Source organism: Pinus tabuliformis, chromosome Q (genome assembly GCF_031772625.1).
Source record: "Pinus tabuliformis cultivar Carrire ecotype Pingquan chromosome Q, CPIR1, whole genome shotgun sequence".
Lineage (NCBI taxonomy): Eukaryota > Viridiplantae > Streptophyta > Pinopsida > Pinales > Pinaceae > Pinus > Pinus tabuliformis.
The window spans coordinates 1,236,117,801-1,236,142,919 of NC_142296.1; the positions used below are offsets into that span (position 1 = coordinate 1,236,117,801).

The following is a 25,119-nucleotide window of genomic DNA, read 5'->3' on the forward strand; positions in this document are numbered from 1 at the left end:
TCACATGTCGAAATCTCTCAATAGTTATGTCCCCAACATCAATGGGTGCAAAACCCCAAACTTGGGTTTCAAGCCCACATTGCCATTTGTGTAGTTCCTTCCTCCAAACCCTCGATCCTCAAGGCTTGGAGTACCTCCTGTTGTCGCGCAGATTGGCACGACAACGCTCGGACCGGGGGCTGTCACTTTGATCCCCGATCCCTCCGTTTAAGCCCGTCTCCCGCGGCTAAGGGGGGTAGACCCTGCGAGATAGTGAAGACCAACTGCCAAACAGTTGGGTGGCAGACACGATACACGATATGATAAGCACTAGATGGATTTAGAGATTTAATTGACCAGTGCCTTGTGGAGTCAATGTTTAAATGATTACTTTTTAAATGATAAAGAAACATGGACCATGAACAACAACCATCTATCATCAGCTAAATCATGTGACCAAAACGATATCCGGCAACTGAAAGCTTTGAAGAGATAAATGCCTTAAACCACCATGAGCATCATGAATTATTAACCAGACATTGGATTTCGTGTTTCGACTTGAAAATTTCAGATCTCAGCATGAAAGATATATCGCGAAAGCAACTGAAACTGGCAAAATGATTTTCCACAAAATTTTTATTTTTTCAATTTTTTTTTTAAATCTTTTTTCAATTTTTATTTTTCAATGTTATGGAAATTAAAAATAAATCTAAAAAAATTTAAAATTCTAAAACTAATCTAATTTTAAAACTAAACTAAACAAAAAAAATAAATTAAAATTTAAAAAATCTAACAAAAACATTTTTATTTTTTAATTTTTATGAACCTATATAAAAATGAAACTATATAAAAAAAAAGAATTAAAATCTAATAAATTAAAATACATAACTAAAATGAAATCCTAAAAAAAATCTACGCTAGCTTACACATTACTATGACCACAAAATATCGATTTTTTTAGAATTTCATTAAATTAAAACCTAAAAACCAAAAAAAAGTGAAAACGTAAATGAAAATGAAATAATTCAAATCTAAACCAAACGTAAGACTACGGCTACGAAAAACTTCAAAACGCAATCAAGTAATCATAAACGCGATATAGCTCACGAAGGAAGAAATGTAAAAATGTGTGATGCGGCGACCAAAAAATCGATTTAAACTTGCGTATGACGGCGGCAATGAAACAGTGCTTTACCTGAAATGAATCGGCCAGGCAAATTGTGATGGGACACGGCTTTGAAACCCTGGCTCAGCACACATATAAACAGTGAATCGATTTTTACATTATACCTGCGTGATGGCCATAACCACGTGCTGAGATTGACTGTGACGAATCGTAACTGTTGTTGCTGGCGGTGAATATGGCTCCTACGATGTAACTCGTGAGAAATCCGCGTGAAAATTGTTCTAAATGCAGACAGAGGCAGAATCCTTCAAAGCATTAAATGGTTTTGATCTGAGTACTGCGCAGACATGTACATATTCGTAGAACCCAAGGAACCGAAACGATGATACTCAGCCGGAAAATGCGTGAGTGTGCGTGACTTGGCTCGGTTTTGACTGAGATCAAAGCTGACAAATTTCGCAGCGAATGATTTCGTTTTGGAAACGGATCTGCCGCTGATGTTTTATCTGAAATCTTTCACGCTGGAGTTTGCAGATTATCCAAACTGATTTCGCTTAGTGACTGGCCTGCGTGGCGGCAAATGCTTTGCTGCTTGACCCTCAGATTGATATGCGTTTGCAGCTTAAGGAGACGGCAGAGGCTCATACGTTCAAAATGCTTCTGACGGTGGTCCTGCAATTGGCAAAACCCTATACCTGCAAAAAGAAAACAAAAGCCCAAATAAAAAATCTGTATAAAACAAAAATTTAAAACCCTAATAAGAAATGCGGAACGCAGAATTTTGGAAACCCTAGATTAGCTAATTAATTTACAGATTGCTGGCCCCTGAAATGCCAGATTTGACAATAATTGCAGTAATGTTTTCAATATATCAGAAATTTTGAACTTCACTGTGAACAGAAAGAAAATCTCTCAATGTAAAACAGAAAAAAAACTTTGAATGATTAACCCAAGGAACAATCAGCTGGGCTCTGCACAGAAGAGCCAGTGGGAGTCGGCTGGTTCAGCCCATAACTTCCCCAAACGCCCACAAATATCCTTCACTAAAAAGTTTCCCTGCACATCTTCAAGCAACCATCAGCACAGAGAGGAAAAGTGCTGCTAGATTTCAAAAAATAATGGAGATACCTGCCATTATTTCAGAAACCCTAGCAGCCCTCAAACCCTAGCAGGTGAACAAGATACCTGTGCTCAAACTACTCTAAAAACAAGCTATGATTAATGGCTGAAAACTGAAATATGCAGAAAATTAAAGATCTCACAGCAATTCCAGAGAGTAACACCAACACGATTTGGACCCCAAAGTCTTTTTATTAACCAGAAAATCAGATTACAAGAGAGCTTTTAAGTTTTTAGTACAGACTCACAGATCAGATCCCTTGAAATGACCCCCTAAGACCCTATATAAAGGAAATGATCTTAACGGCTAGTTCGAGTGATCCATGTAGAAATGATCTCGACCGTTGATGAGGATCAAGACATCTCTTGATCTCATCCGTCGATTTATGAACTCAAAATATTATTATTTTATTAGTTAGGGTTTTTGCTTTATTTTTTAATTTTTTATTATTTTATTATTTTTATTCATTTTTTAATTTTTTTAATTCATTTTAAAATGGATCACTGAACTAAGCCTTCGGAAACATCACCTAGGACCTAGGACTTAGGACTCATGAGGGGATTTAAAACATTTCTCGACCCTCAGGACACATTACATCATGACTTTTACAAAATTACATCTTAAGGGACAAACCCATTTAATACAGACCCTCACAGAACACCCAGTTCTGCGACACAACTATAATCTAGCAGATTTAACACACTAGGATTTTCCTAAAGTTCTAATGACAAAATCCATCCCGGCTTTGGGGTCAGGTTTGAAGGAAAACTCTGCCGATCCATGGATCGGTGAGACGAAAAACCTTCCGGGACATAGATTATCATAGAAAATTAGGTCCACCTAGGCAGCTTTATATACATGACTCTGATCTGCCTAGATTATTTACAACTTATACATGCAGACTGGGTTTACAACAAAAAATGATCAAGCTGCTGATGATGGCAGGATGGCACGGACATGCTGATCAGGTGCTGCTTCTTTCTGTCAAAAAAAACGGGGTGCACTGCATGGGTAGTTGACCAGTAGAGGTCAACACCTCCCAAGCTACAAAACTCAACAGAGGAACCCTCCAACCTATCTTGATCTCTAAGTCCAACTGTGGCCATCTCTGCATCTATCGAAAACTCCCTCTTTCCCTCTACCTAGCTACTGCTCTGCTACTCGCACTCCCTTCTGGAATGCACAAATCTGCTAGCTGCTACTGCCAATTTGCTGGAAACATCAAACTCCTGAGACCCGAAGTTCCATGAGAGAAATTTTCCCTCTGCTGTGTGTGCTTTTCTCTTCTACCTGATGCTAATTCTACAATTGAAACTGCTACAAAACCTTTTGCGTCCAACCAAGGAATCTGCTCAATGAAAATATGATTTGCAACTGCCCCCTCTAACTGTTGGAATCATTAACTCGGACAATTCTACTTTTTTGCCAACCTGCAACTGAAAATTGAATCCTTGCCCTAGCAACTCTGCCTTCTTGTCGAGGAACTACGTTGCCTCAAGAATTTCGGCCTGCTACTCCCTTTGAGTAGCGAAATTCTTTTCCTTTACTTCTGAGCTTCTTGACTGATCACTCAGGCTCTGATACCATGTGAAAATATCACCACTGAAATCCTATTGCAACCACTGGTATTAATTCTTCTAACTGATAAATGAATTATTCAGTTTATTGCTACGAGAACATCAAATCGAACACACTACAACCTTGACAAATAAAATTTTGTGGAAAATAAATAGCATTGGAATTTTAGAAAATACTAGCGCACACACACATAAAAATGACACTGTTATTTTTGGAAATTGTCCCCTGAAAACCCAACATGGGAATACCGGTGCAGCAATTGAGGGTTTTATTATTATGCAATAGTGAAAATTTGAGTACAATCTGGATGCACAAACTGGTAATGCACTACAGGAGAAATTGGCCACAAAAATTAGTGAGATGAATTTTGTGTCACTCGACACTAATCCAGATCCAAAACTGACTCTGAATGGGCTCCACGAAACCCCTGCATTGGTCTCTACGTCAAGCCTATGCAACCACTGATATCCTCTGCCTTGAACTGCTACTGATCAAGTCGTCTGCCCAATCCAGCCTTTGAGAATGACTCACTAGTCCCTTCCAGGAATCTTCCTGGCCTCCAGGAATGAATCGACGCTCTGTCTGGCGAAATCGAACTGCTACCTCTGAAGCTTCTATGTTTCCTCTGCACATCGTCACTGAGGAAACTCGATGCTCCTGTAGTTTACTCTCCGGATCTGGAAAATCTCTTCCGGACTCACTGTCCCTGCCCCTCACTCATTGCTTCGATCTCTAGCTCTTCGACAACTGATTGTTGCTACTTTGGAAATCCATCTGCCAAGGAAATCGAAGTTTTGGTGTCCTGGTGTGTCTTCCCCAAGTGCCCATCAACTTCCTCTTATAATCCACTGTTGGAGCACTAACGACCAAGATTAAAAGTTAATCAAGGGCTAGGATCATCTTGGAGTCGATCTGTGTGAGTTTCTAAATGTTTCTCACCTTGACTTAATTAATTTTGATTGATTAACGATATTCCCTAAGTTTAGAGTTAGGAAATGTTTAAAAGTTGGTTAATAATCTAATTAAGTCATTTCTAGGTGGAATTTCTAGAAACGATTTTTGGGTTTTGGAGATCTCATGTATTCTAGCCTCTCCACCAAATTTCGTGTCTAGAATACATCTGATGCTACAAAAACTAACAAAGGTTAAAGTGTTCTAGGTCAAAGCACCCATGGTGTTCTTCTTGGTTTTGTCATAAGAGTAAAAAAAGGTCAAAAGAGTCATAGTCACATGTATTAGACCCTATTGGGAATTTTGTAACAAGTAAAAATAATTATTTTTGAGTCAAATGTGTCAAAAATATCCCTCCAAGACCAAGTCGGCTTGCAAAGAAGAAGTCAACCGTATTTAAGGTTATTCGTAATCCAAGGAGGCCTATATATAAGAAGCCATCAACCTCATTTAAAAGACTATCTTATGATTTGATCAAGGAAGCAAGAGAAGAAGAAAGGAAGGCAAGAAAAGGTCTAGAAGAAAGAGAGAAGGCCAAAAATTCTGATTTTTTCTCTTTCTATCTCTCACACGTGCGAAGAAGAAGCTAGGGTTTCTACAACTACAGGGACGAAATTTCAGAACTATAAGAAGGGCTGAAAATCTAATGAAGGGAAGGAAGTTTAATAGTCTATTTGTCTAGAAGGAAGAGGCAAGCCAAATGATGAAGAATGAAGGACAAAATTAACCTGTTTCTCCCACACGTGCGAAGTTGCAGGAGGGCTGAAATAGTGTAGACTTGTAGTGAAGGCCGAAAAATTGTTGCAGGGGTTGAAGTTGTGCAAATAAAGAAGATTTGACTTGGGTTGACTTTGTGAAAGAGAAGCTCATTTAAAAGGAAGATTGACTTGCCCTGGATCTTAGTCTTGGGTCTAAAGGACTTGGAATTCGTCATTTGAATATTCTGTAAGAAGAGAAGAATTTCTTGTGGGTTTTCCTCTCTAGGAGAGGTTTTGGCCTTGGCTAGCAGCATACATCTTGTGTCCATTTGTTCTTTTGATCTTCATGTTTTGGTAGCTGTCTAATGATATGAACACTATAATAATCAAAAGAAGAAGCTAAGTATAAATACTACAAGTTGAAGTAAACAACATAAGAAGCAATTATCAAAGTAAAGGGAAATCACCCTAATCTAGCTGCCTAGATTTCTCAACAATCAGGAAAGTTGGAAACCCTTGAGAGGAGAGAGCAACATTGCTCTGGTGTAAATAAAGATTTAACCAATGATATACCTGGATTGATTAACCTTTTGAATGACCATCATGCATGGGATCATGGATGACGGAGATAGCTGTTTGTTGTTAAGTTTTTTGGTGTTGTTTTGGATTTATGGATTTGATTTGGATTAGGCAGTTTGCATGGCAATTTCAATAACATACAAGCTATTTGGTGGGTGGATGCTTCTATAGGCCACTGCCAAGAGCTTCAACTACTAAAATGATATTCCTAATAGTGCGAGCATGGCAAGAGATGATAAATTGTATAGTGGAGGGCGACGCATTAGGAATTGCCTTAACACTGTTATTTTCATGGGTGATAATTAACCAGATGAAAAAAACACTCCATGGTGTACTTGTTCTCTGATCGAGTCCCAACATCCTAGGCCTGTTACAGACTCAATACTCATCATTACTAGGACCACTTATTAAATTCCCCGCAGGATGTGGAATCTGGGTACAAGAAAGATGATGAGAAAATAGAAGTAGAGTTAAAATTCTCAAGTTGATTGATGATATTTGATGATACAAGTGTCCTTTGGATCATCTTCGGGCATGGAGCCTTTCATATAATCATCAAGTATCACTCCAGTGGTCAACATGACCAACCAATGGTACCACCACTCCTGCGCATCTTCATCCAGGTGTAGAGTGGAAAATATGATCACATTTGTCTCTCACATAAGATTCATATGGAGGTATGTATCTAGCTTTTGAATCGATGCGCTAGCTAAAGTTCTAGTTGATCCATCAAAGTTGGGCAATGTCACCTTCCCTGCCAACTTCTGAGTGTCCGAGTTCTGATGCTGCTATCCTCCTCTGGAAGATGTTCCTACCTTAGGTCTGTACTTCTCCTTTAGGTGGCCATATTCCCCAAATGATAGGATTCTCTTGAACCTAGGATCCAATGCTTCATACTCATCAACCCTATCTGTGAACAATCTCATCTGCTCAGCAAATGCATCTAGTTCTCTCTCCCTCTCTTGTTCCTCTAAGAAATGAGGCATTGTGGATCTAGGTGTCTGGCCATAGGTGTGGGTTCTCAAATGTTTATTTGTGCATGCATGTACATGGCTCGCCTCTCCTGTTTGGGACCCACCTTCTCCCTCGTTGGACCCTCCTTGTATGTTCTGCAACTGTGGACCCAACATTTGCCGCATCATATCTGTAACTTGCTGATTTTGCCTCAACATCTACTAATTCAACCTCACTAATTCCTCCAACAACTGATTCTGCCCATTCTGTCTATGCTGCTCGTTGTCTCCCTGATTTTTCATGCACTCTCTAGCATGATCAATCTCGGTGTCGAAGTAATGGTCAGATTCTTCTTCTTTACCACGACCCCTTCCTCTACCTCTTCCTCTGCCTCTGTGGAACACTACTACTTGGTACTTGGGTGGCATCACTTGCTATTTTGCCCACAACTGGCCAAGAACATGCTTTGATACCACTATAATATTCCTAAGTAGGAATTATTAGTGAAGATCAAATGCATGCACTAAGGTACAACAAAATAAAATTATGATGACACAAATCAAAATTAGTAAACACAGTAAATGGAGCCAAAAATATGAACCATGGAATTAATCAGGAAATATTAGTATATTTGTGGTAGAAATGGAACCTGGGCTTGCTACTGCAAGCTATGGCAAAACCTAGGTGTTAATACGTGATCACTAATATCTTAGTGTTGGAAAAGTTCCTGGAAAGAATTGCACATGTTGATTTGGGGTAGCATCGGATGTGCTCTAGCCACGAAATTGGGTGGAGAGGTTGGGGCACATGAGATCTCCAATAACCAGAAAGGGTTTGGGCAGATTCTAAACAGATTAGGAGATATTAAAATAATTAATATTTTTAATGGAGTCCCTAAGTCTAAACTTTGGGAAAATAAAATATTAATGTGTATTAATATGAATCTGTGTTAGAGTGGTCTAAAAGACATGGATCAAGCCAGATCTATTCTTAGCCGTTGATTAGGGACTTAATCTCAGTCGTTGAGATGTCAACAAGAAAAGTATAAGAGGAGGCTTGAGGGTCACTTGGAGAATACACTAGAGTGATCAGTCATTCTATTCTCTAGAGCAGGGTTTGCTAAGAGAGATAGAATCAGTGATTGGAGAGTAGTTGAGGGGCATTGAGTACAGAGACAGAGAGGTAGAGATAGTGCCGGGAGAGCAGCCAGAGAGAGAGACGTAGGAGTAACCAATGCTCACGCAGGGCCACACAGAGGCAGTTAAGTGCTGCGCAGAGCACTAGAGGGACTAGCATAGCTGACGCAGAGGCTCAGAGAGTTGACACTGGGCCTCCTGGGGCTAACACAGGCCAAGATAGGTTGACGTAGGGCCAACAATGGGCTAGGAGAGGCTGACACAGTCCAGATTGGGTAGACGCTGGGGTTTCTGGGGTAGATTGGTGCTGAGTAGCTGCTGGAAGGATTATCCGGGGTTTCAGCTAGTAGATGTGTCAGAAACTGAGAGATATTAATGCCAAGGAAATTCTCTGTTGGGTAGGCCAGTTTCGACACCCAAATTGTACTTTGATATTTCTTAATAAGAAAACCCTCAGATCGCTGCACTGGTTTTCCCACATTGGGTTTTTTCCGAGGACATTAGTCCAAAAATAATGGTGTCATATGGTGTGTTTGTTCTTGTTTCTTTTAGTTGCTGATTTGTGATATGTTGAGCATGCACTAGTGTTTATTTTCAGTATTTACATTGTAAATAACTTGTTAAGGAAAATAACAAGTAGGTAGGAATAAATCAAATAAAGTGCATGGAGGGTTTCTAACTACAAGTAAACTTAGAAACTACAACAACGCGCTGCATGGAAACACTGTTGCTGTTGGCTAGAATCAACCCTGTGTTTTGGGCCTCAAAATTGATCAGAAAGTTTAGCCAGATTCATTGGAGCCTCCCCACGTAAAACTCACAAAAACCCATAAAGGGTTTGGGCTAGATCCATAAGTCACTAGTGAGTAGTGACCCCAAATCTGCTTGTTGCTCTCACTAGTCTGCCAGAGAAGCTACATAAATCATGTTGCTGCAAAAATGCCCAAATCTCCCTCAATGGAGTCCCCTCCAACTCCAACGAATTTCTTCTCCCAATCTCCACGTGATTTCTAGCTCCAAGGCCCCCTAAACTCCTAGTCTCAGTGAGTGCACAGAAGATGCCCAATATTGCACAAGCGCCAAGTATGAGCAAATCAACTCTCCAAAATACCACACCTTCAGCCCTGCAAATCGCCAAGGGAAATCTTTGTCCTTCTTGTGGCAATCTCTCTGCAAAGAGTCCAAGCAAACACCCCCTCTATGCTGGCTCCCTCAACCCCATGAATTTGGCTTCTGCGTCCCTAGAAAAATACACCCAAGCTGATGGAAGGTCTGCGAAATAGCTTCTCAATTGCTCGGAAATCTCTCCTGAATTGCTATCCTAGGATGACACTCGAAGTTCACCAAAGGTAGAGTTGGAATTTCTGCTTGGAAATCTCTTCTGCTCAGTAGCACTGGTTGACTTGGCTGAACAACTCAAGAGAACTATATTTTAGATGTCAAATTGTCAAAAGATCCCAAAATGAGGCCCTACTTTTTCATTTATAGTTGTTGCTCCCTTCTCTCCTTGTGGGCTCCACTAATTCGATTTCCTTTTTCTCCCTCCTCCCTAGTTCGATTTTCCCAGTGGGTTTGAATTTCCCCCTTTGGGTGGTTCCCAGATTCCACTATCAATTTAATTTTTCTTTTTCTCCAATGTTTGTAGCTTCCATTTTTTCCAAAAATTAAGTGGGGCCTCCACAACCCAGTTTTGTTAAGTTTTACATGACAAAATATTTTCTCAATACCATAATTGAAAAATTAGTTTACTTAGCAAAATTATTTAGTGGGGACATTACAACCTCACACAAACAAGAATGCACCCATATATTTCCAAGAGCCTTCACAAAAATGTCTAGCAATAGGTCTAAAATGTCATGGGCACTTTTAACAACTATTTCAAGTTGGAGGAGCCTCTATTATATAGAGGTTTAGGCCTCCTCGATAATAAAATAATAATATTCATGCTAAAACCCTAGTTCTATCCTAGGAATACATAAAAAAATAATATCCACAAACTAAGAGCGAACAAATCAAACAATACATAGAATATAAGAGGCCATGCCACATGTAAAAATATCCAACAAGAAGAGATTCAAGAGGTTGGATGCTTCCTTAGGATGGGTGAAAGACCATGTCAAAGGCTTCAATGTTCTCCTCAAATGTGTCCAAGATAGGGGACTCCACCAAGAAGCCTCACTACACAGTCTTCCCACCTCCTCTTCTTTTCACTAACACTTGCCAAGGATGGTTGAGATCTTGGTCTTGTGTAAGGTTGGAAGAAAGGCGAGGTGATGGTTAGCCTTGCAAGATTTGATGAGCACCTACTGGGAGTTGGCATTTCAGATCTATCAACTCCTGCAATTTCTAACTTCATCCTAGATTTGCTTGTTTTGTTTAATAAGATGTTTTCCAAAACCATTGTCATTTGGGTTGTGTCCTCTTAAAGGCAGTGGTTATAAACAATAACATATTTGTATGGTAATAATTTTAGGTGGTGTTTCGACATGTTTATGCCTCCAAACATAAATTTCAAACTGTATTTGTGTAATACCCTAACTAAGGAGTTCTTAAGTAGACAATTATTTGGTTTAAAATTTTAAACTTTTGTAGAAGAATACCTGGAAATTGTTTTTGCTGTTGAGATCAATCCAGGTTGTTGCTGCTCCAAATTCTCTCTTGTTACCAAAAGACCAACTCCAACTTGCCATACTAGGCAAAATCTTGGTACCCAACTCAAAAATACTTCCAATTTGAAGTAATTTGGCCCGTGTGCCCAAAAGCTTCAAGGACAATTAAGGTTGCTCTAACTGTAGCTCTTCACTGTAAATTCTTCCTTCATGTACTGCATTCTCCATGCCAACTTGCCTTCGAAGGCAAACCCCCTTTTCTTATATAGGAACCTCAACTGTTTCAAGACGGTAATTTTTTTGTTCCCCAATTCCTCTAGCGAAGGGTTAAGTGAAAAGCTTTGGTTTACTACTGAACAAGCATCCGCCACCTGCATTTATGTTGACAGTGTTCTCTTTTAAACGCTTATAATATTTATACACCATATAAGTTACGTGCCTTATATTGCTTTATATATGTTCTATGGTTTTCGTAAAGTTTGCATAGGGTCATCTTATGTTTTATTATATTTTTATTAATAATTATTTCTTTTAATTTTATTTAATATAAAATTTCATTAATTTAATAATATCAATAATTAATACAATATTTAGGCATAACTAATAATATTATAGTTACCCTTTTATTTTGTAAAATACTCGAAATTTACTTTTTTTGAATATGTTAATTATGGTGGTATATATATAACAAGTCACCCACCTTAATATGCTTATTATATTCTAATGAGTCTGGTTATTTACTTAGTATGTCAATAATTCATTCATTGGACTTTTCATAAATGGTTAACACATTACCAGTGTTGCGGGGGGAGCACCCCCCCCGATCTCGCTTCCAATCCGCACTTCGGGTGGGAGCGACTCGGGAGTGGGTTGAGAGTGTGCTCCTAAATTTTTTTTCGCTCTCTGCCTTTTCGGGAGCGTTTTGCCCTTTTTTGCAATTTTTTTTTTTGTAGTAATGTTCGAAATGCAATTTTTTTTGAAAGAAACAAATAATTTTTGAGTGGGGTAGCTTAATGATAAAGTGTAGGCCCTAGTATTGATATGCTATTCATGGTAATGTTAAATTCTTAAAGTAAAAGGATGAAATGACTCAAGATGTTTGAGAGTGGTTCCGGCCTCATTGGATTTCATATGGAGAAAGTAGAATTTTAGATTTCATTCAAAATCCAGCAGACTTATCAGTTTTTCAGGATTTTAGGATTGGGGGATTGCAATGTTTCCATTGAATTTTGTCATGTATTAGGGTATGGAACTCATATTTAATCAAGAGCACCAATCCCTCTATGTACCTTGATGTTAGTGACATTGGTTGTCGAACTCCTCTATTATGACCCTCCTAAAAATGTATGCATCACTCAAACAAAATCTTGACTTGACATGCTATGCTTTTTCTATCTGATGTTAATGCTTAGACGGTGATGTTAATGACAAAGATCCCTATACAGATACAGAGGTAATGACAAAGATACCTCTGGATATTATTGCTTAGAGGGTGATATTAATGACAAAGATCCTGATTTTTCAACAAGACCAAAAAATTAGACATTTCTCGTGGTGGCAAGAGGCCCAAGCATAAGAAATAGATAATAGATTTACTTCTCTTTTCTAGTTTCTAGTAGCTTTTATAACTATTGACTGTTTCATATTTATTATGATATTTTTTTAATAATATATGACAAATTAAGTTTGAAGTTGGCAATTATAACTCATTAGTAATGAATTATGAATATGATGCTTCATGAAAGTTGAAAGTTATTTCATTTCATTTCATTTTATAACATTTCATTTCATGTTAAATATTATTTGTTGTAATGGTTACACTTAGCTTACAAGTACAACTTTGGTGATCAATGATGATAAATGTTATATATTGAAGTTTGAAAGCTTGAAACTTTAAGATTGATGAATCACGAGACTCAATATGTTGTATGTTACTAACTTGTGGACGTGGTTGATGAAGATTATAACTTCTAGATGATTGTTGTTGTATGGTTCAATCTATGTTTTTCTATGTTTTTTATATCTAATTCATTATTCTACGTGTTTTTGTTGACATATATGTATCAAAATATAAAATATATAAAAAATATATATATTATATAAAAAACACTCCGGGATTTCCTCCCAAACTAGGAGCTTCTGAAAATGTCTCTCCCGCTCCCTGCTTTCGCTCCGCTCCCAGGTAACACTGCACATTACTAATGCAGTGCATGTGATATGCTAATATTCACATTCTTTTTGTAAATTGTAGGTGGATCATTACAATTTGCACTTGAACTTCTTGTTATCAATGGGATACATCTTGATAGCATGTTCCCATGCTTGATCAGGATGCCTTTTGGGCTTAGGAGCGATGGACATCAATCTAGGTAGAATCTAGAATCTAGATGACGATAATCACTTTAATTAAAACATGAAAATGAAAAATCAGAAAACATTTTGCTCAAAATTAAAATACTTTCTTTCAAATTAGAATGTAATGGACATTGGAAATGGAACAGCAAATTTCCTACAGGGAGGTTGATTGCCTCTCCACTTTGAGGCTTGTATTCGGTATCCAGCAGATGATATCCAAACATCAAAGTCGAACACCAAAGTTCCCATTTATTAGAAACACTATATCCAATCTCATGAAGTCTAGAGTATCACACGTTGAACTATTGTTTCTTTCTTTGCACTTTACTTTTACACTCTCTTGTAAATTATCTCAATTCTACTCAGATAATAATCCAAATTATCGTAATTTTCTAAAAAAATACAAAATTGCTAGTGAAGAAAATTTGGTGCTAGTTAAAGAGAAATGTCTAGTGTAAACTTTAAAGTTTAAAGTCAATAACATTGCATCAAAAATACCTAGCATAGGAAATGAGATTCATAACATTCATTCTTTTGTATCCGCACTTCACTCCACCTTCAACACAGATTTTCCATCTAAACAATTTTAGGCGTCAAGACCAAACACACTAATATTCATTGAGACCTATCAAAAGTTTCAAAGTTTCAATCAACAAGCTTGGTTTGTTGGTTTTTACTCGAATGGTACCCTGTTCATTTGAGTACATATATCTATATTTATGTTTTTATATAGATAAATCTTTTAAAGGAGTTGTACAATCCTTGATTTTCAATTCTCCTTTGTAAATGTTGGTGTCAAGAATACCTGGTCATGCTATTTCTTTTAAAATCATTTAAATTATTTAACTCAATTTTATGTTCAGATATGCTGTTGAGGATGTTCACCCTGCTCGTTTTGCTTTTTTGGGATTGTCCACACCTGGGGAAAAGGGATCTTGGCAAAAAGAGAGTAAGGTGTATACTTAATCATAACATTTATTAATTTTTGTGATAATTCCCTTCTTTTTTGTATTTTCTTCCTTTTTGATATGTGTGCGTGGGGATTGGAATTATATTCTGTGTTAACAGAGCTACCAATTTTGGAGTCAAGCTGATGAGAATGGGCTTTTCTCTATAGAAAATGTTTGCCCTGGTACCTACAATCTCTATGGTTGGGTGCCGGGTGTTCTTGGTGACTATATGAAAGAAGGCTCGATTAACATATATTCAGGTTTGAAATCACAACTCCAACCCAGAAATGATGATTTGAAGTTTCAACTCGTTGATTATGTTGACATCAGTTTGTGCACATTTTCTTCATGTAAATATGACGTTAGTGTTACCAGCTCAGCATTGAGATTATAAAAGTCATTACGATAGTCAATTGTGAGTAAGAAAGGCATCATATGGTGGATAGCAATTTATAGATGGAACTAATATGTGTTAACTTTTCCACATGACCTCCTGCTAGGTAAGGTTGTGTTGATTAGGTTTATAGTTATTAGTTTTATAAGGTTGATTAGTACAAAGTCTTATCAAATGGTCATATTGGTTGAACAGTGGGGTTTCTTGTGAGTTAATTTTAGTTTTTTTATTCGGCAATGAAAACATTATTGGCATGGAACCTTTCATTAAAGATATCATTGAGAGATTTTTATAGGCTTTGTTTTCTATATGTAGAACATACATGTTAATAAGCCAATAGGCAATTAGAAAAAATGAATATAGTTTAGCAATGCTAATTAAAAGGTGATTGCTTAGTCTATAAAATCTTATAGATGAATCTTATTACAACGCAAGCATAGACAAGGGTTGAATATCATTAGTATGAATAATTTGACAATGAACCCCTAATCCATACCAATGTTGCATTAATTGTTATTGGGATTAAATCGGTGCGGGGAAAAAATCAGAATTATCGGGAAAAATCGGAAACAATGGGAAAAAATCGTTTGGTACAAAAATATTCATTTTTTTTCAATTTTTTTAATATCTAAACCATCTACAACATAAAATAAATACATTGACACATAAATATGATAAAAAAACTAATATATAAGATGTTTAATATCATTTCTAGCGCTAAAATCACACATAACATTGAATCATGTCTTGAATAGTAAGCCCTGATTCCTGAGTCCCAACTCAGCCTCAAAATATCAACAAAAAATATGATAATGTATCTCATCATGTCATAATGTCATATACAATAAAATGAAAGTCTAATCCTATTGATTTCCTCTGCCCCTCTTGCGAGAAAATGCCACAACTTTCCCTTTCCCTCTAGATGTAGATGCTGGTGCCCGTGCTGGTGGAGATGGCAGTGGAGTCTGATGTGCTCTAGAAGTTGAAGAACGAGAAGTAGGAGCTATAGGAGGTAGACCACGTCCTCTACTGGTGGTAGTGGTAGCCTAGGCAGGCGGTGTCACCTCCTTCTCCTCCTCCTCCTCCTCCACCTGCTCCTCCTCCTGCTTCTGCTCCTCCTCCCCCTCCACTACATCCTGCACTAACCAATCATTAGCAGAATCCATGAGAGGCCTCTCGGCCTCAACCCTCCATGCAGCAGTGGTGTCAATCCCATCCAATGAGATGGCATCCACATCAGGTGTCTTCTCAAGTTGCCTCACCCACAATCAAAGATTGTAGTAGACGTAGACCATGTCATTAAGTCGCTGGGACTCCAACCTGTACAAAGATCATGAAATAATAATTAATAATTATAAAAAAAATATTGTTTAATGAATTCAAAAATTTATTTGGAAATTTGCAATATTTTAAATGTTTAAGTGTTAACCTGTTGCGCTTCTTGTTGTGTATTTTTTCAAATACAATCCAGTTGCGCTCACATCCTGAGGAGTTGCATATTTGGCTGAGGATGCGAATGGCAAGCTTTTGCAGAAGGGGTACCCTGCCACCATACATTTTCCACCATGCATCTACAACAAAATTACAAATAAAATTTTAAATAAACATAAGAAAAAAATGGAATTTGAAGAGACAATGAAATTTGAAACAAAGTTACAAACTAAAAAATACTTGGCATTTTAATCGTCCTATCAGTGATAGCCATCTCAAAGCCAAATGTGCCACCTGCCATCCTATATGTCTCAATTTGTTTAGAGATCTCTATACGTTGTTTTGGAGATCGCACCATCTTCTGGACACAGGATAAGAATCCATCCATGATCTCAGCATCAAAATCAAACCCACATGCATAAGAAAATGAAAGGTTCAGGAAAAGCCCAGCAGCATGAATGGGACGATGGAGTGTGTTGTTCCATCGCTCATCAATCACTCCCCATAGGAGTTGTTTCTGAAACCCATCATCTCCCTTATCATCATAGTAGGCCCGAATGGCTTCTTTGGCCCTGTCCATGGCTTCATACAAATAGCCCATTGTGGGCTTCTCACCATCAACCAACCGAAGAACCTTTACCAAAGGTTCAGTAATGACGCACAACTCCTGTACTCCCGCCTAGAAGTCTTCCTGGTATGAAACTAGTCTGCATATGGCCTCACCTTCTGGTTTGTGGCTCATTGGCAAAGCACGCCACTCCTCTGAAAGAAACATTCTCTTCACATCCCACATAGAAATCAAGAGGGATTGAAGAGATATGAAACTAGTGGCAAACCGTGTAATGGCGGGGCGCACCAACTCTTTGTTGTTGGTGAATCTTCTCATCAAGTTAAGCACAGATGTATGATTATATATAAATTTTGTAATGCTTTTTGATGAGTCAACAATATCTTTGACAAAGGGAATTTTCCCTATGTCCTCTAACATCAAATCAATACAATGGGTAGCACAAGGTGTCCAAAATAAAGTAGGATGTCTGTCCATAAGCATCCTACTAGCAGCAACATAATTTGCAGCTTTGTCTGTTATGACTTGGATAGCATGTTGTTCACCTACCTCCAAAATAAACACATCCAGCAAATCACATAAAGTTCTTGCATCTTTGATTTGTGCAGATGCATCAACAGATTTGATAAACATAGTCCCCTTGGGACAACTGACCAAGAAGTTTATAAGGGTTCTCCCCTTTTAGTCAGTCCAACCATCTGACATAACAGTGCATCCTGTTTGTGCCCATGATTCCCTAAAATCCTCCAATCTTTGGGTGCAGTCACGCTTTTCATTTTGAAGAATCCGGCTTCTGAAATCATGATAAGAAGGGATTTTGTACCCCGGGCCAACACTGGCAATAGCATCAATAGTAGGTTGGAAAAATGGATTATTCCTTACAATGCTGAAAAGAATATCACTCCAGAGGTGAAATTTTGCCAGCAACTTGTCAGCTTGTTCTTTCTCAGTTCTTTTTAGCATTGAACCGATAGATGGCTGTGAACCAGGTGTGGTTCGAGGAACAAAAAATGATGATGCAGCTACCGGATTGGCTGATGCTGCAGTAGAACCAGTGCCACTTGGCCCACTTCCTTCAGCTGACCTTTTTAGTTGCCTTTTGAGTTCTTCTTTGGCCTCTCTATTCTGCTCTAAAGTTTCCAATGCTCTCATGGCTCTTTGGATAAGTTCAGAAGTTGTATTTGTACAAGGCTCCACATCATGTCCAGGGATTTTTGCAAGGTGAAACTTCAACCTGTACACCCCCCCGGACATCCCCTTTCCACACAACTTGCAACTCAAGTTTACTCTATCATTCGGAGCATCAGGTACACCATATTCCCAGAAAGGATCCAATTTCCTTGGCATGTTTGTTTTTGAACTTTGAAGTTGCAAACTTGAAGTCTTGAATGGTGTTTTGGTGCAGTTGTGAACCTATGGGAAAATAAGGATTAGGATTACAATTTAGCATTTACAAAATTACAAGTTACAAATTTACAAATTACAATTTAGTATTTTAATTTTTAATTTTTACATTGATGATTGTACAATGAAAACCCAAGTTACCAGTAACCCAACCTAAAACAACCATTCCAAAGTTCAAAGTTTCAAACACAAATTACCCAACCATTCCAAACCCAAGTTACCCAACCAAATGGCAAAAACAATGAAAAAAACATAAACAATGTTTCAAAAAAATGAAAACAAAAAAAAAATGGTTCCCATAGTCATACCAAGTTATCCAACCCAAAACAATGAAGAAATACAAAAAAATCTTTAAAAGCAATGAAAACAAAAGAAAAATGGTGCCCATACCAAGTTTCCCAACTAAAAACAATGAAAAACATACAAAAACAATGTTTTTAAACAATGAAAACAAAAAAAAATTAATCCACATACCATTTCTATGGAGAAACCGGTGGTCTCCTCTCAATTTCCTCCTCTAAGCACTTAGATTTGGCAAAAAACCCTCTTCAGCTTGGTCTCCAAGAGCTCCTCCTCCCTCCGCGCGCGACTGTCCAAATGAGCGCATGAAAAAACCCAAAAAAACGTTATAAAACTACGCTGTCGCGACCCCCAGCGATTTTTTCAGTTTTTATCGCGATTTTTTCAGTAAAAATCAGCAAAAAAATCCAGCGATTTTTTCGTTTAATTATCGCGATTTTATCGGTAGAGGGAAAAAATCGCGATTTTTTCATTTTATCGCGATTTTCACAACACTGACCCATACCATTTAGTAGCTAGTTCAATACAACACCATAAGACAACATTGAGGTAATCCAATGGCTTTTCCAAAGCAAAGTTTTGTCAATTGACAACATAATGAATGTACCTTTCATCTCACTTAGACATCTGGTATCTTGCATCACATGTAGGACATTTTAACCATATTTTAGGTACATCAACAAGACAAGGGTCATAGCTATAGAAGGGGATTTTGGGCCTTGGAAATCTATATATTAGGCATGTTATCACATAAAGGAATTTCATAGAAGCATGAAAGGAACAAAAGACCTCTACTTGAGTGGAATTTTAACTTAATTTGTGTTTTTGAAAAATACATCTTACATTTATTGAAAAATATTTAGAAACAAACAATTTTGGAAAAGGTGAAAGGTATATACAATGAACAAACATTACCTCTTCAATAAAACTACTAATACGAAGATAATAAAATAAGCTATAAGGGATCAAAAGATTTAGCATCTTTGAACAACAAAGCTCCCTTAGCTAGGAGTTGATGGTGTACTTCATCCTACCGCATAGAACTAAAAGAAGAAAATGGGATAACCTCATTCTCAAAAATAGACTTAGACTTGCTCTTCGATATAATGAATAACATTGAAATCTGCTAGCATTGACATATCTCAGAGAAGGTAGTACAAACTAGAGAACAACAATTTCCAAATAATGTAGTGTGGCTATGCACCTTCCTTGGGAGTAAATTTAAATATTGATCTAAAGGGGTTTGTGTGTAGAATAGTGTCAAGGGGTGCGGCACTTATGAAACAAAGTTTTACCCCCAAAAACATCATTTAAGGCTTCAAACTGAGTTTGGAAGGTTTCTGACCCCAAATCTTCAAACTGGGTCCTACTGTTAAAACTGCTCCTGTAAGCTAATTTCTCTATTTTTTCCACCTTGAAAGCATCGAGATGGATGACAAATAATATAATTATTCAATCCAGATTTGTAAGCACTGAGATGGATGAAAAATAATATAATGATCCAATTCGAATCATACCTCCCCATTTTGAAAGGATTTTGTTCCCTAGAATATTTCACTAAATGGGCTGAGGAAAATTTTCCTCTAAAAAACCATCTCCCTAGAGTACCATTTAGCCTTGCCTAGAGGCTATCCTTTCAAACCAACCTGCCAAAGGTGATGATGCCCCTGTCTTGTAGTTTTGGATATCTCTACAACATTGTTTCCTTTATCAACTCAGCCTGAGCATCTGGGGCCAAATCCCTTATAGAAGGTAGGACCTGCTCCCTTTCCATATCCAACATGGAAGGCTCATAGAGTTTCAAATTTTCCATTTTCACCATTGAGTAAATGTGCACGTATGGTGGTAGGTTGAGTCTATAGGCATTACCTCCCACCTTTTACAGTATCTCAAAAGGACTATATTGTAGAGCCTTGTGTTGACCACTACGTGTCCACTACCCATCGCAGTATACCCCCCTTTTCGCAAAAGGGATAGCGCTTGATCGTTATGTTCGTGCCATTCGACTGTCATCATCAACCCGATCATTTTATGTTGTAAACCCAGTCTGCATGTGTAAATTGTAAATAATCTTAGCAGATCTGAGTCATGTATGTAAATTGTCTAGGCAAACCTAATTTTCTAGTGATAATCTACATTCTGGAAGGCTTTTTGTCTCACCGATCCATGATCGGCAGAGTTTTCCTTCAGCCTAACCCGAAAGTTGGAATGGATTTTGTTATTAGAATCTTAGGGGAGTCCTAGTGTGCTAAATTGAGTCTATGTAAAAGTAATTTGAAAATAATCCTAATTATTTGGTTAGGTTATTACAAGTTTCTTGATCTGCTAGATTATGTTTGTGTCGCAAAGTTGGGTAGTTTATGAGGGTCTATGTCAAATGGGTTTTCCCCCTTGTGATGTACAATTGTCATGATGTAAAGTGTTTTGAGGGTTAGAAAATGTTTTAATCCCCTCGTAAGTCCTAAGTCCTAGGTCCTAGGTGATTTTCCAAAGGCTAAGTTGGAGGATCCAAAAAAAAATAAAATAATAAAAAGATATAAATAATAAAAAAAATAAAAAAAATAGATAAAAATAATAAAATTTAAAAATTTAAAAACAATTAAAAAATATTTTTTTTCAAAAAAAATAAAATAAAATAATAAGTCAAATTTTTGAGTAAATAAATGCAGAATTTCAATTTTTTAATATATTAAAAATCCATTTAAAAATTCGACGGATGAGATTAAAAGGGATTTTTGATCCTCATCGACGGTCGAGATCATTTTGACATGGATCACTCGAACTAGCTGTTGGGAATTTTTCGTTTAAATAGGTTGTTAGGGGTCATTTGAGATCATTTGATCTATGAGTCTTGTGCTGAAGAAAGCTCTCTTGTAAACTTTTTCTTGAGCAATAAAGAAAGACTTTGGGGTTGAAATCTTGTTTGTGTTACTCTTCTGAAATGTTGTAAGCTGCTTCATTTTCTGCATAAATTTATTTTCAGCCATTAGTAATAGCTTGGTGAAGAGTGATGTTGAACACAAGTATCTTGTTTACTCATTAGCGTTTGAATAGTAATAAAGTTTTTGAAAATAATGGCAGGTATCTCCATTGGATTTGGATTTTACTACTGTTTTTTCCCTTTTTATTGATAGTTAAAGTGAGCTGTGCAAGCAAATCTAGATTGAAAGGATCAACGAGCGTTTGGGGAAGTTCTCGGTTGAACCAGCCAACTCCCGAAAAGCATTTTCTGGAAGAGCCTAACCAGTTTTGATCCTGGGTTTATCATTTAAGTTTATCTTTTGAATGCATGAGAAGTTTTCTGAAGTATCTCATAGTAAACTTGAAATTCTAAAAATATTGCTGTGGATTACTGACAAATCTGGCTACTTAGAGTCGTTAATCTGTAAATATTGTAATTAATTTGTAGGGTTTTTAGTTTTTTCATATATCATTTCTGGGTATTTTTGCTATTGTTGTTACAAGTTTTGGAGCTGAGGATATAATCTTGTCCTGAAGCCAGATCTAGGCCCTGGAGGGTAAGATCTGGCCTCACAACCGGTTCTTACAGGGGCACTGTTTTGTTGTCCAAGGGTTTCAAATTCAATCACTGTCAAATCTGGAAATTTGTTTCAGGGTTTTGAAGCAAAGGGAGTTAAATTTTCTTTTAGTTTTCAGAAGGACCTCAAAGCTGCACAAGCCATACCACTCCTGCGTGTTATCAATCAGAATCTGCATCCATTTCAACTGTTACTCTCTCACGCAGTTGCCATCCTTACATTGCAGCGTTTAAACTTCTGCGTTCATCCCTCACCTGTTGCCAGCCTCAGCATACAGCCCAATCTAATCTTCTGCTGCCGTCAACCCTTCTTCGAACCTGCAAACACATACACACATTCTTATTTTCCTGCAAAACAAAGCTGCTGCCATACCCACGCAGCTCCTCGCTCCCTCTTCCAAACCTGTGATTTTTCTTCCCACGTCTCTACCTATCTGCATCGTTGCAGCAAACGCATAACAAAACCCTCTCCCTCACGCAGCTCCATCACTGCCATATTCATCGTGTTGCCACCTTTCCATTTCCACGCATTTCTATCATCGCATTTTTCAGCGTTCATCACACCCCATCCGTTGACCATCCTAGGCATAACTCTTGGCCTTCATCGAGCTCCTTCAGCTGCCAACAGCTACCCTCAGCTCCTCCCTCTTTATGTTCACCTGCACACTACCTTTTTTTTGCGGCTCCTCACGCAGCTCTAACCTACGTTTCCAGCCAACTCTACACCCATCTGTGTCCCTTCTTGCGTGCTGGTCTGCGCCTCTAATCACGATTTCTCTTCATCATTCGACCTGCAGTAAGCAAGCAAATCTGCAAATCCTTCTATCATATCCCTCAGCCACCTGCGTTCCTTTCTCTGCTATCTGCCTGTCTCTCCGCGTCCTTGTCTTCTTCACACAACACTCCTTACCTCCGTCCTGCTCCTTAAGCCTTCAGGCAGCCCTGCGTCCCTTCCTTGCGTCCATCCTTCACGTAAACCTGCAATTGCAAACAAGCAAATACGATTTCTTTTTTTCTTACGTTAGGATTATAGTGTAAAATTTTCTGTTGTTACATAGTTTTAGTTTTAAATTTTTATTTATATAGCTTTAATTTCGTTTAACTTAGTTTCTTTTGGGTTTTAGATTTTGAATTAATTTAAATTTAGTATTATTTCGTTTTGACTTAAAAAAAAATATAAAAAATATAAAAAAGCAATAAAAGGTCCCTTTAGTTTCTATAGATTAGGTGTTGGTTTAGTTTTAGATTAGATTTTATTTTTATTTGTTTTAGGTTTGTTTCATTTTGAATTTAAAATTTTAAAATCATAATATATCTATCTATCTATCTATCTATATATATATATATAAAATCATAAAAATTAAAAAAGGGCATTCTTTCTTTAGTTTTCTTTTATTCAGTTTTAGAATTAAATTTTAGAGTTAGATTAGTTTAATAATTAGATTTTGAATTTTAGTTCTAGTTTTAGATTTATTAAATTTTTGCTTTAGTTTTAGACTTTGATTAATTTTAGTTTAGGTTTAATTATTTTTAATTTAGTTCAGTTTTGTTTTATTAGAAAATCGTAAAAAAAAACATAAAAAGTAATCCTTAAACTTTTTATTTTTGTTTTATAATTTAGATTTTTATTTAGACTTGATTTTTATTTATTTAGACTTTGTTTTCTTTTAATCCTAAAATTGTATAAAAAAATAAAATATATATATATATATATATCATAAAAAAAGTTGTTTTTTTTTTTTGAAAATATTTTTTTTGTGTCACATTTAATCTTAAGCATATTTTGTCACATTTCCAAATTTTGGTGTATTTAGCTAAGGCTAATAGATTTTTGATGTGGGATTAATGTTTATCATTTTTATGTGGTTAAACATGCTTAAATGTTCATTTGAAGATTAGCTATATGAAAGTGATAACTGGTTAGCATTTAAAAATTGCGTGGTTATTTAAAGCATTTATTTTTTTTGCTAAATCATTATTAAGGCATTGTACGACTTATTTGATGATAGATGATTGTTAATGGTGGAATTACAAAGTTCATATTTTTGTAGCATTTGATAAACAATTATTTAATCATTAACTCCATAAGGCACTGGTACATTAACTTCTCAATCAAGTGCTAATTTGCCTCGCTGTGTCTCCCAACGCAACTGGTCCACAGTTGGTCATCCTTTATCCCATAGGGTCTACCCGCCTTAGCCGCGGGAGACGGCTTAAATGGAGAGATCGGGGATCAGGGTGACAGTCCCCGGTCCGAGCATTGTCGTGACAATCCGTGCGACAACATTTTTGGCGCCGTTGCGGGGGATAGAGTTTTTTCTGTCCTTGGTTCCTTCGACATTCATCTCGTTTCTTTCGTATTGTCCTTAGCTCTTTCTTTTCGAGCTTTTCCGTGTTTCACTTCCTGTCCGGGTGGCGACTACACTTCATATATCGTCTGCAAAAGTGTATACTAGAAGACATCCAAGCAGTTTGTGCAATCCTGCTCCTGATCCTGAAAGGGCTCTCAGGGTAGGATTACACAAACTCTCTTCTCATACACTTCTTGTTAATCTCGGACAAGAAGCCCTCTTTGATATCCATTTGCTTTTTACTAGTCCAGTTGGGCATGACATCATGGATATATATGCCCCTTGCGATTTTTTTAACATTCAAGGTTATCCCAATGATCTTCCATCACTTGGGATAGATAAGTTGCCGAGCTTTCAGGGAGATAATGCGATTAGTGCTAATGCCCATCTGAGCGCTTTTAGTATATGGATGGCTAAGTCCGCAAGGTCTGCTGATTTCGATCATGAAGATGTTAGAATGACTCTTTTTATTATAACCTTGGAGGGTGATGCTCATGACTGGTTTTCAGAAAAGCCTTGGAATTCATTTAATTCCTTACGATCGATCATTGATGCCTTTAAGGAAAAGTATGGAGATAAGAGAGAAGGAAGACACCTCGTGAAAGCTATTAGCATAATAAAAAAGAGAGAGAATGAAACCGTTTTAGAATTTAACAGAAGGTTTAATGATATTGTTAAAGAGTTACCTCAAGATTATAAGGCTACTGACAAATCTCTTTGAGATTTTTACATTGATGCCTTTAGTCCTGAGCCCTCTTATGAATTGAGGCGTGCTAGACTTAATGGTTATAGGGATTTCCAAGCCTTAGCAATAGAGCTTGAAAAGGACAAGGCGACATCTGGGAAGTCTGAGATCCCAGGTTTCGATAGGGCTGCTACGAAACTACAAGAACCTAAAGGAAAAGCGGTTCAAGAGCCTGAAAGCGAGCTTGTTCAGAAATTACTCCAAAAGATCGAAACCATGGAAATTAATCATAATAAGGAGATAACTACTTTGCAGAATAGGTTGGTCCAAATGGAAAGAGCACAAACGCAAAATTTCCAACCTAGAAATAATAATAACAAAAATAACAATTGGCAAAAGAAGGGTCAATCTAG

General features: G+C 37.3%; 1 protein-coding gene across 1 annotated transcript in view; it reads left to right on the plus strand.

The window, feature by feature from the left end:
- LOC149224281 (putative rhamnogalacturonate lyase B) overlaps positions 1 to 25,119 on the plus strand; it is a 480,785-nt gene that overhangs the window by 277,339 nt on the left and 178,327 nt on the right. The window contains exons 9-10 of the mRNA XM_089386062.1: positions 13,949 to 14,039; positions 14,154 to 14,295. Coding sequence (XP_089242188.1) covers positions 13,949 to 14,039; positions 14,154 to 14,295 — 233 coding nt within the window. The remainder of the gene's footprint in view (positions 1 to 13,948; positions 14,040 to 14,153; positions 14,296 to 25,119) is intronic.